Source organism: Mustela erminea, chromosome 7 (assembly GCF_009829155.1).
Source record: "Mustela erminea isolate mMusErm1 chromosome 7, mMusErm1.Pri, whole genome shotgun sequence".
NCBI classification, from domain to species: domain Eukaryota; kingdom Metazoa; phylum Chordata; class Mammalia; order Carnivora; family Mustelidae; genus Mustela; species Mustela erminea.
The window spans coordinates 83,094,714-83,109,195 of NC_045620.1; the positions used below are offsets into that span (position 1 = coordinate 83,094,714).

The window sequence follows — 14,482 nt, forward strand, 5'->3', positions numbered from 1 at the left end:
GAAGATTGGAAAAAAAGAATCTTTAAAGTACCAGGAAAGGGGAACCAAGCAAGTGGGGGGTGAGGTAGGAGGGTTGGTGAACAGTGAAGAGAACTCTGATAACACTCATGTAGGGGAAGACAGTCAGGACAAAGGGTGGATACTTCATAGGTAAGAAGTGCCAAAGACTACCCACTTTGCTATTTTTCTGATCACTTACACTGATGTAACAAATATTAATGAAATATATTGACTGAGTTACTTTATGTGTCATCTCATTAATTCCATCACTAATTCTTCTACTATCCCATTTGGATTATAATAACAGCAACATATTTTACAGTTGAAAAATGCTAACTCCGATTTTCAAATTGATAATGTACTGAACGATCTAAGTAGAATCCAGCATTTCTGATACTCAATGGCCAAATGAAAAATCTGCTTTTTATAACTGCTGACACAGAGCAGAGCAGTTACTGCTCTGGCCTGTTGGAGCTAGGGGCACTTTGAAATCAAGAAATTTTTACCTATGTTCCACTGGTCAATGTAACAGCTGAAAAACATAATCATATTGGAGTAAGAACTAGGCTTAACTGTAACAAAAGTATGTAAAAACATTCCAATTCTGCATGCATATGTTATATATAAAAAAGTAGTGTTAGGTATTACTACTCACTTGTGTTTGTTCTTCTGGAAGAAGATCAAATATAGCTTCATGCATTTTTGCCATTTGCTTACAAATATTCCTGAAACAGGCAGAAGGAACGGGAGCTTTCACCTCATACTGGCAGGGGAAAATAGTGAGAATTATATTCATGTCCTCTGGATTGTTTATTGTCCCCACTATTCCCTCAGACATATGTTTCAGCCCTTACATGCCTAACTCTAATAGAGTTGAAGCTTACACTTCAACTATGATCTATGCCACTCATGCAAATCTCAAGAACTTTTCATTAAATATCCTAATCTACTTTGAGGAATCCAGCAAAATTAGTGGCTAAAGAACACAGGCTGCTTCTCTTAAGACAGACTTTGTTTGGGTACAAATCCCAGCCCTTCAGAGTCTTAGCTATGTGATACTGGGCAAGTTACTTCATTTCTCTAGATTTCAAAGGCCTTGCTGTAAGGACTTAAAAGAACACAAAACAATGCTTGATACAAAGTAAGTACACAAAAAATGTTAGCTACCAGTCTGGCTCGATATACAATGATGAATCTTTCAAGTAGGCCCTCCATATTAACATTATATTTTAAGCATGATTTTCAGAGTGTGTCAACATGATCATATCAAATCAACAGGAGTCTGGTAGAATTAAAATTTTCCTTTTCTTTTGTAGGTAGGCCAATTAGTAATCACATTTATCTTAACTATGGTAAAGGAAGCCTTTTTCAGAATGACCTATACTGAAAATTTAAACTTAGGTAAATTCATTTTACTATCCTTACATTTGGGATAATATACTAGTATCATTCAGATAACCATCTTTGGCCCATATTTTACAATTCACAACGTAACTTATAAACTATTTTTATTTATAAGACAAATCTGGGCTATATAATTTAATGTACTAATCTTATATAGTTTTTTAAAAGGATGAATTCCAATATACTGCTCTTAGCAGGACCATGCAGAAGTCACCATGTGACTGGGACCAAAATAAGCAAACTTGTGACCATATAGATTTTAACCTTTCTCCAGCCTAGAAATACATAAAACATCCTTATCTTTTTTGTTAACAACAGCTTTAAGATATGATTAACATAGCATAAAAAGTTCATCTGTTTAAAGTATTCAGTTAGCTGATTTTTAATAAACTCAGAGTTATACAACCATCATCGTTAATTTCTGAACATTTTCATCACTTCAAAAGAAACCCATAACCATTAGCAGTCACTCCACCTGACCCCTCCCCTCAGCTCCTGGCAACCACTAATATCCATAAATGTAATCACACAATGTGTGGCTTTTTGTGACTGGCTTCTTTCACTTAGCATAATGCTTTCAAGATTCATCCTCATTGTTAACATGCATCGAAACTTCATCCTTTTTAGGGTTGCATGACATTCTACTGTACGAATATACCATAATTTGTCCAATCATTAACTGATGAACATTTGGGCTCTTTCCACTTTTTGGCTATTATGAATAATAATGCCGTGAACACTCGTTTTTATGTGGGCAAGTTGTTTTCAATTCTTTTGGGTGTATACCCAGAAGTGGAATTACTGGGTCATATGGTTAACTTTAATCTTTTGACAAAATACAAAAGTTTTTTCCAAAGTAGCTATATCGTTTTACAGTCCTACTCAGCAGTATATGAGGGATCCAATTTCTCCATATCCTCAACCAACACTAGTTATTGTCTGCCTTTTTAATTTAGGCATCTTAGTGGGTATGAAGTAGTTATCTCATTATGGTAACATCCCCATATCTTAATTACCACTTGTAGGGATGAATAGTATCCCCCCAAAATTCATGTTCACTTAGAATCTTAAAAGGTCATACCAGAAGAAAGCAGGCCCTAAATCCATGGACTGGTGTCTTTATAAAAGAAAAGAGAAGGAAATTCAGACATAGACGCAGAGAAGGAAAATGACCACGTGAAGACAGAGGCAGAAATCGGAATGACACATTAACAAGCCAAAGAATGCCAGCAAATGACAAGCACCAGAAGCCAGGAAGAGGCAGGAAATACTCTTTGCTAGAGCCTTTAGAGGGAGCATGGTTAACAACACTCTGATTCAGGACTTCTGCCTCCAGAATTATGAGAGAATACATTTCTGTGGTTTTAAAGCCACTCAGTCTTTGGTAATTTGTTATGGCAGCTCTAGGTAACTAGTACAGCCTCAAAACCTTCCTCCACCCCTGCCTGCCCTAAAGATACTATTCTTTCCATTTTACCTTCACCATCATTTCTTCAGGCACCAAAACTTGATACTGTACTTTTTAATTCTCAACCCTTAAAATCTGGATCTAGCCACTACCCAAACCACCTGCCTCCACTATTAACAATTTTCTGAAATTTCTGCAAAAATCACTAAAGCATCCTAACTTCCAAATTTAGTGACTTTCCTAGTTCTCCTTCCTCATTGCTCTGTCCTTGGTCCTCAGATAATGTAGTGTTTTCCTGAGTTTCCTCCCTTCCTGACTTTCCTCTCTTCTGTATCCTGTCTCCTAAGTGCAAAAGCTTCTTTAATCTTAACTCCCCATTATCCCCTTTCTCTCTTATCAATCTCAATCTAACAACTTCTAATGTATCTCTAGTCTTGAAACACTTCATTAAATTTCAGTCACACATCTTAATGTTCCATACCATAAATGAGTTTATCATGAACTTTTTCAAACATGCTCCTTCTTCCCGTTTCCATTACTACTGCTGGTTTCATAATCCTCCTGCTCACATAGACTGGAAATCTTCACCTCAGTTTTTATTCCTCCTTATCCTTGGTTCCTTGTATTGAGTTGGTGACTGAGTGCCATCAATGTACTTTCAGATTATTTTGCAAGTTAGTATTCTAGGTCAGAGTTTCTCATCCTCTAACTACCAACATTTTGGGCTATCTTATTCTTTGTTGGGAGGGCTATCCTGTGTATTATAGAATGTTCAGTAGCATTCCTCACCTCTACTCACTAGCTACCAATATCGTTCCACTTCCCAAACTGTGACGACCAAAAATGTTCCCAACACTTCTGAATGTCCTCAGGGGACAAAACTGTCTCAGCTAAGAAACACTGCCCGAGGTGAAATCTTCAATACTTCTTACCTGAAAAAATGTAGTCACATTTTAATGAGTCCAGATATAAGGTCAACAAACATTTAATAAAACTGCCTGGTACATAAGAAACTCTGAATACATATTTTCTTAAATGTGTGTTTATATCTGTATATATACACACATATGTAATTATTAAGTATATAGGTATATATGTGTACATATATGTGTGTAAGTATGTACATAGGTATGTAGGTATATGAGTGTGTGTATATATGTATTTGAATGTATACGACTGAACAATGTGTCAGATGCTATGCTAGCTGGAGTGTACAAAGATGAGTCAGAGACCAAGCGCTCTGGGGAGCTGACAGCCTAAAAGCTGGCTGGTATTCCAGAAAGTGGGCTCTGCATGCTCCAAAAATATGGGTGAAGACATTTAGGAAACAGCAGAGATGGCTTCCCGAGCAGTACACCTGGACTGCTGAGTCTTCAAATGAAAAAAATTAAGTGAAAGTATTCCAAACAGACGACATGCTGTATCACCTAAAATCCATTCTATGTACTATCTGATAAATACTACTAAAGTACAATTCTAATCCTATGATTTGTTATTTTAAAAACTTTTGGGTTCTACTTCTGTTTAAAATTTAGGAAGCTGTAAAAGAATATTCTACTACCCTCACCACAAGAAAAAACTGTGATAACTTACAAAATCCGAACTTTTCTTGAACCCATCAGACAACAGAGGTCCCAGGAAACAAAGGAACTAATTCCAAAGAGTGACAAGCCCCACTGAGGAAAGATGGGACACAGGAACTGTCTCACTTTGCCAGAGCACAGGAAGAAGAGATGACCACCACAGAAACAAATAGAAATAAAACAACATTTTAACAAATTCCCAAGGGCCAATTATGGACTACTATATATTTATAATAAATGAGAACACTGGCCACAAGGAAAGTATGCACTCACTCACAAGTTCTCCTCCATGGGTATCCAAAAGGTCCTCACAAACAATACTGGGGTCAGAACTGGAGACCACAGAATCATTCTCACAGACAAGCAGGAGGTGACTGGCCACCACTAGAGAAAAGGAACAAGAACTGCCCACTTCCGTGCACCCTCCTCTTAAAGCAAAAGCGTAAAGTCACAGAGAAAGGGCACCAATTTCTTTATTCCCAGGGTTGTGAGGAATAGAAACAAAAAAATACCTTTAAGCCCAGGATCAAAAACCAATCAAAGTAGAGGTTGGCTACCACTGGAAGAGGGGCTGGAACACTGAGAAGACTTAACATCCAAGGACTTAACCTGATTTCAAGAGTTTAATAATGCTACAGCAGTTAAGACATTAAGACATGGCATTGGTCTAAAACAGACTTATAGACCAATGGAACAGAATAGAGAGTCCGAAAATAGACCCACAGGAAAAAAGTCAATTGATTTTCAACAAAAGTGCCAATGGAGAAAGGACAGTCTTTTCAAAAAAAGGTTCTGGAACTATCCAGAAAAAAGAACACTGACTCATACTCTGCACTATATACAAAAATCAACTAGAAATGGATAACAAATATACACATAAAACCTGAAGTAATAAATCCTTCAGAAGAAAACACAGAATCATCTTTGTAATGTGGGTTATACAAAAATTTCTTAGGACAACAAGAAGGATGAATGATAAAAAAAAAAAAAATGAAACTGGAACTCATCAAAATTTAAAACTGTTCTATGACACTGTTAAGAAAATGAAAAGATAAGTGACAGACTGGAAGGAAATACTTACGAAACACATATTTGATAAAGGACTTGTATCAAGAATATATAGAACTCTCTCACAACTCAATAACCCAATTTTTAAAAAATTAGCCAAAAGTCTGAACATGCTACCATAGAAAAGACACAGGTGAAAACCAATACATGAAAAGATGCTCAACATATAAGTTATTATGTAAAACTAAAACCACAATGAGTTATCACTCCATACAGACCTACTAGAGTACTAATTTTAAAAAACAAACAGAGAAAGTGCTGGTGAGGATGAAGAGCCCCTAGAACTCTCATATATCACAAGTAGGGGAAAAAAATGGTATGAATGTTTCATTCACATTCCTATACCACCATTAGCAGAGTCTAAGCAATTGGTAAAACACATGAAAAAAAATGTGGCAGTTTTTTATAAAGATATCATGAAGTTTTATACTTCTATACAACCATCAATCTAATCCAAGGTATTTACACAAAAGAAATGGAACATGTACCCACCTATAAATGCATATACGAATTTTTAAAATAGCAGATGAAAATCAGATCAGTGGTTGTCAAGGTTTTGGATGTGGGGAGAGAAGTGACAGCAAAAGCGCCTGAGAGAGTGTTTAACAGTGATGGAACTGTTCTATATCTTGATTGTGGTAGTTCTACTACCACACAGGTTAAAGTTAGTAAACTACGTATTTAGAAAGGGTAAATCTTACTGAACATAAATTATACCTCCATAAGCTGGACTTAAATCCATCAGCTTTCCACTGGTAGCAAAAACTCTTCACTGTCTTTCCAACATATCTCCCATTCCTCAGTTCAACCACCCTAAAACATTAGCTAAATAGAATAACTTACCTGTTATTTTAACAACAACAAAAGCATTAGCAGTCAACACTTACTGGAAACTTGCTATAGTCAGACATATGATAAAAGAAAAGCACCCCACATAAATATTATCTCATTAATCCTTACTACAACTTTATAAGGCTCTATTATTTTCCCTATTTAAAGACAGAAACTGAGGTTTAAGGAGATTAATTTGCCCAAGGTGCTTTAATGGCTTATCTGGGACACACATGAACTTAGGTCTACCTGACTCCAAATCCCTGACACTGATCTTCCTCCTTATGATTCCTACCTACAATGCTGCTAATTCAAAGCACCTCTTTACCTCAACTTTGTTTACCCTAACCATACCGATCTTTAAAAGCAAGACTTAACATGCATGCTTCATCCATAAAGTGTTCCCAGATCTCCCTCCTCAGCTGGCAACCAGCTCTTCCAAAGCATTAAAAGCTCTAATAGCACAAAAGAGATTCCTTATTTCGGCTCTTTCCATATTCTACCTTCTGGTATAATTATTGATATACTTTTCTTATTAGATAGTTTACTATTTGAGGGACAATAGTGAAGACTTCTTCACCTTATGTATCTCAGTTACCTAACACAATTTAATTTCCTGAATGAATGAATGAAAGAATGAATACAGGAATAAATGACAGCTGGGACATTAGTTTAGCCAGTATAATTAGATGTTTATGTTTCATTCTATCCAAGCAATGGTACCATCACTTACTAGCTTTTTAGAATCAGCCTATATTACTGTGTTATCCTTCTTTCTCCAAATTAAATTTTCAGGTAAGAAAATAAAAAGCTAAAATTAAGAGGTTTAACCCAAACCAAACACTGTCTGCTATCCTGGGATGAATTAAAAACAGAGCTAAACTCCTGGGTAACCCATAAAAGCAACTAGGGCAGGGAGTTTTAGACATACATAACTGACTTATTCAGGGCTGAAATATCATATGCCTCACATTTATTATAAAATATTTTATGGGGCAACAAGGTGGCTCAGTAGGCTAGGCACCCAACTCCTGATTTTGGCTGAGGTCATGATTTAGGGTTGTGAGATCAAGCCCTGCATATCCAGCTCTGTGTACAGCAGGAAGTCTGCTTGAGATTCTCTCCTTCTGTTCTCCACCCACCCTGGTAGTGCTCTCTAAGATAAATAAATCTTAAAAAAATAAAAAAATATTTTAGCAAAAAAGCAAAATGTGACTGTTACATAAAGGTGATAAATACATGGAAAGCTCATTAAATAATTCTTTTTCTTTACCAATAGATTAATAAGTAAATAAATAAATAAAATCGTCACAGGAGAAACTCAAGCCACAGTCCTAATTCTTGGTAAACCAACCAACCAACCAACAACAACAACAAAAAAAACCCACAGAATAAATCATGGATTTGAGTACTGGCACTTTTTTGGTTTTGCTTCATTATACTCCAGAGCTTATTACTAATTTCACTATTTAACATTTACCTTATTTGACACTATCAGGTATTTACAGCCCTCTGCCTTGTTGGATAATAAACTTTTCTTTCTCTCTCTCTTTTTTTAAAGATTTTATTTATTTATTTGACAGAGAGATAGAGAGCATAGGTAGGCAGAGAAGCAGGCTCTCATAGGAAAGGGAGAAGCAGGCTCCCTGATGCGGGATTCAATTCCAGGACCATGACTGCGCTGAAGGCAGACGCTTAACTGACTGAGCCACTCAGGCGCCCTGGTAAACTTCTTCCTTAAAAATTAGCTCATCAATTTTCTCCGAATCTTTATTTGAATGCAATTAGTTAACATACAGTCTAATATTAGTTTCAGGTGTAGAATTTAGTGATTCATCACTTACATACGATACCTGTGGCTGATCACAAGTGCCTTCCTTAATCCCCATAAACCATTTAACTCATCCCCCAACCATCTCCCCTCGTGTAATAGATGGTAAACTCCTTTAGAGTAGTCACGGTGTATTATTTATTAACTTCTGGTAGACAGAAGGCGGCCATGTATCAAAAAGGAAAACTGGGGTAACAGTACTGCTTTTGAATTTAGTTTGTACTTGGCAACCATAAAAATAGAGAATTCCTGCGGGAGGGGTCAAGATGGCAGAGAAGTAACAGGCTGAGATGACATCAGGTAGCAGATCAGGTAGATAGCTTATCAAACCATTCCAAACATCTACAAATCCAACGGGAGATCAAAGAGAAGAGGAGCAGCGATTCTAGAAGCAGACAGTTGACCACTTTCTAAAAGGTCTGACCGGTGGAGAAGTGAATCCAAAGCGAAAGGAAGATAGACCGCGGCGGGAGGGGCAGGCTCCAGGCAAGTGGCGGAGCAATGGAGCACAAAACCAAAACTTTTAAAAGTCTGCTCCACTGAGGGACATCACTCCAGAGGCTAAACAGGGGTGAAGCCCACGCGGGGACAGGGTGGTCTCAGGTGCCATGGGGGTCACAGAAGGACTGGGGGTGTCTGAGAGTCGCAGAGCTCACAGGTATTAGAGTAGGGAAGCCGGCTATAGAGACGGAGCTGAGGAGTGAACTCTCAACTCGGAGTTACCTTATCGTGATCCATAGCACAGGTCACTGCTCTCTGAGGGGGGACCCAACAAGTTCAGGGAGACTCCCCTGGAAGAGCTCAGAGATCTGCGGGGTTCGGAGACTCCAGGCAGGGCTGTGTGCCAGAGACAAAGACGCTTGGTCACGGGCTGGGTGAGCTCAGAGCGCAGCCAGAGGCCAGGGAGACAGGAGTGATTAAGCGCTTTTCTCGGAGGGTGCACTGAGGAGTGGGGCCCCATCTCTCGGCTCCTCTGGGCCGGAGACTGGAAGGCCGCCATTTTCATTCCCATCCTCCAGAACTACGGAAAAGCCTTCAGGGAACAAAAGATCCCAAAAGCGAACCCGAGCGGATTACTTAGCCTGGCCCCTGGTAAGGGTAGTGCAATTCCGCCTCAGGCAAAAACACTTGAAAATCATCACAACAGGCCCCTGTATAGCATGAAATCCAGCAACGAACAAGTTCACTTACCAAGGAAAACAGCGGAATTCCAGAGGAGGAGAAAGCAAAGCATGGAATTCATGGCTTTCTCCCTATGATTCTTTAGTCTTGCAAAGTTAATTAAATTTTTTTAAATTTTATTTTTATCTTCTAAATTTTTTTTAACTTTTACCCTTTCTTCCTTTAACATTTTTTAACTAGTTTATCTTAATATCTTTCAAAAAAATTTTTTTGAACCTTCATTATTATAATAACGTTTTATCCTTCATGGTATCTAACTTTATTTTTTATATACACATAGGGTTTTTTTTTTTCTAAAAAAATATGGGATACAACTTCTTCTAATAGATCAAAATATGCCAAAAATCTAGCACAGGGTTTTATTCTAGTCTACAGCCTGAGCAAATTCTCTCCACTTTATTTTCTCTTATCACCTTCATATCTTATCAACTTATCAACAATCTTATCAACTCCTTTTTTAGAAATTAAAATTTTTTTTTATCTTTACAGTCATATTCCATCCCTTCATCATATTTACGCTTATATATGTTTTTCATTCTTTAAAATTTTAGGAGGTAGCTTCTTCTAAGAGACCAAAATACTCCCAAAATTAAGTGGGTGAACCTATTCTATTCACCAATCTAATATATATATATATTTTTTTCTTTTTATATTTTTTCTTTATTTTCTTTTTCTCTTTAAAATTTTTTATTTTTATTTTTCTGAACCTGTTTTTACCCTCTTTCTTCTGCCCATGATTTGGGGTCTCCTCTGATTTGGTTAAAGCACATTTTATTGGGGTCTTTGCCACCCTTTTCTATTTTATTCGCTCCTTCATATATTCTTATCAGGATAAAATGACAAGGCGGAAAAACTCACCACAGAAAAAAGAACAAGATGCAGTACCAAAGGCCAGGGACCTAATCAATATGAACATAGGTAATATGTCAGATCTAGAGTTCAGAATGACAATTCTCAAGGTGCTAGCCAGGCTTGAAAATGCATGGAAGATATTAGAGAAACCCTGTCTGGAAAAATAAAAGCCCTTTCTGGAAAAATAAAAGAACTAAAATCTAACCAAGTTGAAATAAAAAAAGCTATTAATGAGGTGCAATCAAAAATGAAGGCTCTTACTACTAGGATAAATGAGGCAGAAGAAAGAATTAGTGATACAGAAGACCAAATGACAGAGAATAAAGAAGCTGAACAAAAGAGAGACAAACAATTACTGGACCACGAGGGAGAATTCGAGAGAAAAGTGATACCATTAAGACAAAACAACATTAGAACAATTGGGATTCCAGAAGAAGAAGAAAGAGAGGGGGAGAAGAAGGTAAACTGGAGAGAATTATTGTAAAGAATTTTCATAATATGGCAAAGAGAACAAGCATCAAAATTCAGGAGGCACAGAGAACCCCGCTCAAAATCAGTAAGAATAGGTCCACACCCTGTCACCTAATAGTAAATGTTACAAGTCTTGGCAACAAAGAGAAAATCCTGAAAGCAGCCCAGGAAAAGAAGTCTGTAACATACAATGGCAAAAATAGTAGATTGGCAACAGACTTATCCACAGAGACCTGGCAGGCCAAAAAGGGCTGGCATGATATATTCAGAGCACTAAACGAGAAAAACATGCAGCCAAGAATACTATATCCAGCTAGGCTATCACTGAAAATAGAAGGAGAGATAAAAAACTTCCAGGACAAACAAAAACTAAAAGAATTGGTAAACACCAAACCAGTTCTACAGGAAATATTGAAAGGGGTCCTCTAAGCAAAGAGAGACCCTAAAAGTAGTAGATCAGAAAGGAACAGAGACAATATACAGTAACAGTCACCTTACAGGCAATACAATGGCACTAAATTCGTATCTCTCAATAATTACCCTGAATGTTAATGAGCTAAATGCCCCAATCTAAAGACACAGGGTATCAGAATGGATTAAAAAAAAAAAATCAATATGCTGTCTACAAGAAACTCGTTTTAGACCCAAAGACACCTCCAGATTTAAAGTGAGGGGGTGGAAAACAATTTACTAGGCTAATGGACATCAAAAGAAAGCTGGGGTGGCAATCCTTGTATCAGGATCAATTAGATTTTAAGCCAAAAACTATAATAAGAGATGAGGAAGGACAGTATATCATACTCAAAGGGTCTGTCCAACAAGAAGATCTAACAATTTTAAATATCTATGCCCCTAACATGGGAGCAGCCAACTACATAAACCATTTAATAAAATCAAAGAAACACATTGACAATAATATAATAATAGTAGGGGACTTTAACACTCCCCTCACTGAAATGGACAGATCATCCAAGCAAAAGATCAACAAGGAAATAAAGGCCTTAAATGACACACTGGACAAGATGGACATCACAGATATATACAGAACACTCCATCCCAAAGCAACAGAATACACATTCTTCTCTAGTGCACAGGAACATTCTCCAGAACAGATCACATCCCGGGTCCTAAATCAGGTCTCAACCGGTATCAAAAGATTGGGATCATTCCTTGCATATTTTCAGACCACAGTGCTCTGAAGCGAGAACTCAATCACAGGAGGAAATTTGGAAAGAATCCAAATACGTGGAAACTAAAGAGCATCCTTCTTAAAAACGAATGGGTCAACCAGGAAATTAAAGAAGAATTTTAAAAATTCATGGAAACAAATGATAATGAAAACACAACTGTTCAAAATCTGTGGGACACAGCAAAGGCAGTCCTGAGAGGAAAATATATAGCAGTACAAGCCTTTCTCAAGAAACAAGAAAGTCTCAAGTACACAACCTAACCCTACACTTAAAGGAGAGGGAGAAAGAACAGCAAATAAAGCCTAAACCCAGCAGCAGAAGAGAAATAATAAAGATCAGAGTAGAAATCAATGAAATAGAAATCAACAAAACAACAGAACAAATCAATGAAACTAGGAGCTGGTTCTTTGAAATAATTAATAAGATTGATAAACCCCTGGCCAGACTTATCAAAAAAAAAAAGAGAAAGGACCCAAATAAATAAAATCATGAAGGAAAGAGGAGAGATGACAACCAACACCAAAGAAATACAAACAATTATAAGAATATATTATGAGCAACTATACACCAGAAAATTTGACAATCTGGAAGAAATGGATGCATTCCTAGAGACATATAAACTACCACAAGTGAACCAGGAAGAAACAGAAACCTAAACAGACCCATAACCAGTAAGGTGATTGAAGTAGTCATCAAAAATCTCCCAATAAACAAGAGCACAGGGCCAGACGGCTTCCCAGGGGAATTCTACCAAACATTTAAAGAAGAATTAATTCCTATTCTCCTGAAACTGTTCCAAAAATAGAAATGGAAGGAAAACTTCCAAACTCATTTTATGAGGCCAGCATCACCTTGATTCCAAAACCAGACAAGGATCCCATCAAAAAAGAGAAATACAGACCAATATCCTTGATGAACACAGATGCAAAAATTCTCACCAAAATACTAGCCAATAGGGTCCAACAGTATATTAAAAGGATTATTCACCACAACCAGGTGGGGATTTATTCCAGGGCTGCAAGGTTGGTTCAATATCCACAAATCAATCAATGTGATAAAATACATTAATAAAAGAAAGAACAAGAACCATATGATACTCTCAATAGATGCTGAAAAAGCATTCGACAAAGTGCAGCATCTTTTCCGGATCAAAACTCTGCGAAGTGTAGGAATACATACCTTAATATCATCAAAGCCATCTATGAAAAACCTACCGCAAATATCATTCTCAATGGAGAAAAACTGAGAGATTCTCCATAATGTCAGGAACATGGCAGGGATGTCCATTATCACCACTGGTATTCAACACAGTACTAGAAGTCCTAGACTTAGCAATCAGACAACAAAAAGAAATTAAAGGCATCCAAATCGGCAAAGAAGAAGTCAAACTATCACTCTTTGCAGATGATACGATACTATATGTGGGAAACCCAAAAGACTCCACTCCAAATCTGCTGCAACTTGTACAGGAATTCAGTAAAGTGTCAATGCACAGAAATCAACTGCATTTCTATACACCAATAACAAGACAGAAGAAAGAGAAATTAAGGAGTCAATCCCATTTACAATTGTACCCAAAACTGTAAGATACCTAGGAATAAACCTAACCAAAGAGGCAAAGAATCTGTACTCAGAAAACTATAAAGAACTCATGAAAGAAATTGAGGAAGACACAAAGAAATGGAAAAATGTTCCATGCTCATGGACTGGAAGAGCAAATACTGTGAATATGTGTATGCTACCTAAAGCATACACATTTAATGCAATCCCTATCAAAATCCCACCCATTTATTTCAAGGAAATGGAACAAATAATCCTAAAATTTATATGGAACCAGAAAAGACCTTAAATAGCCAGAGGAATGCTGAAAAAGAAAGCCAAAGTTGGTGGCATCACAATTCCAGGCTTCAAACTCTATTACAAAGCTGTCATCATCAAGACAGTATGGTACTGGCACAGAAACAGGCACACAGATCAATGGAAGAATAGAGAGCCCATAAATAGACCCTCAACTCTATGGTCAACTAATCTTTGACACAGCAGGAAAGAATGTCCAATGGAATAAAGAGTCTCTTCAACAAATGGTGTTCGGAAAATTGGACAGCCATATGCAGAAAAATGAAACTGGACCGTTTCCTTACACCACACATGAGAACAGACTCAAAATCGATGAAGAACCTCAATGTGAGAAAGGAATCCATCAAAATCCTTCAGGAGAACACAGGCAGCAACCTCTTCGAACTCAGCCACAACAACTTCTTCCTGGGAACATCACCAAAGGCAAAGAAGCACGGGCAAAAATGAACTATTGGGACTTCATCAAGATCAAAAGCTTTTGCACAGCAAAGGAAACAGTTAACAAAACCAAAAGACAACTGACAGAATGGGAGAAGGTATTTGCAAATGACATATCAGATAAAGGGCTAGTATCCAAAATCTATAAAGAACTTATCAAACTCGCCCTATGACCCAGCAATTGCACTACTGGGTATTTACCCTAAAGATACAAACGTAGTGATCCAAAGGGGCACGTGCACCCGAATGTTTATTGCAGCAATGTCCACAATAGCCAAACTATGGAAAGAACCTAGATGTCCATCAACAGATGAATGGATAAAGAAGATGTGGTATAGGGACGCCTGGGTGGCTCAGTTGGTTAAGC

The 14,482-nt window shown here is 37.4% G+C and overlaps 1 protein-coding gene across 5 annotated transcripts in view; it reads right to left on the reverse strand.

The window, feature by feature from the left end:
* VPS54 (VPS54 subunit of GARP complex) overlaps positions 1-14,482 on the reverse strand; it is a 98,462-nt gene that overhangs the window by 6,485 nt on the left and 77,495 nt on the right. For 4 of the 5 annotated variants that reach the window (XM_032352250.1, XM_032352249.1, XM_032352251.1 and 1 more), the window contains one exon: positions 656-763. In XM_032352250.1, coding sequence (XP_032208141.1) covers positions 656-763 — 108 coding nt within the window. Of the gene's footprint in view, positions 1-506; positions 533-655; positions 764-14,482 lie in introns of all 5 variants that reach the window. The other variant, XM_032352253.1, reaches the window with a different exon arrangement.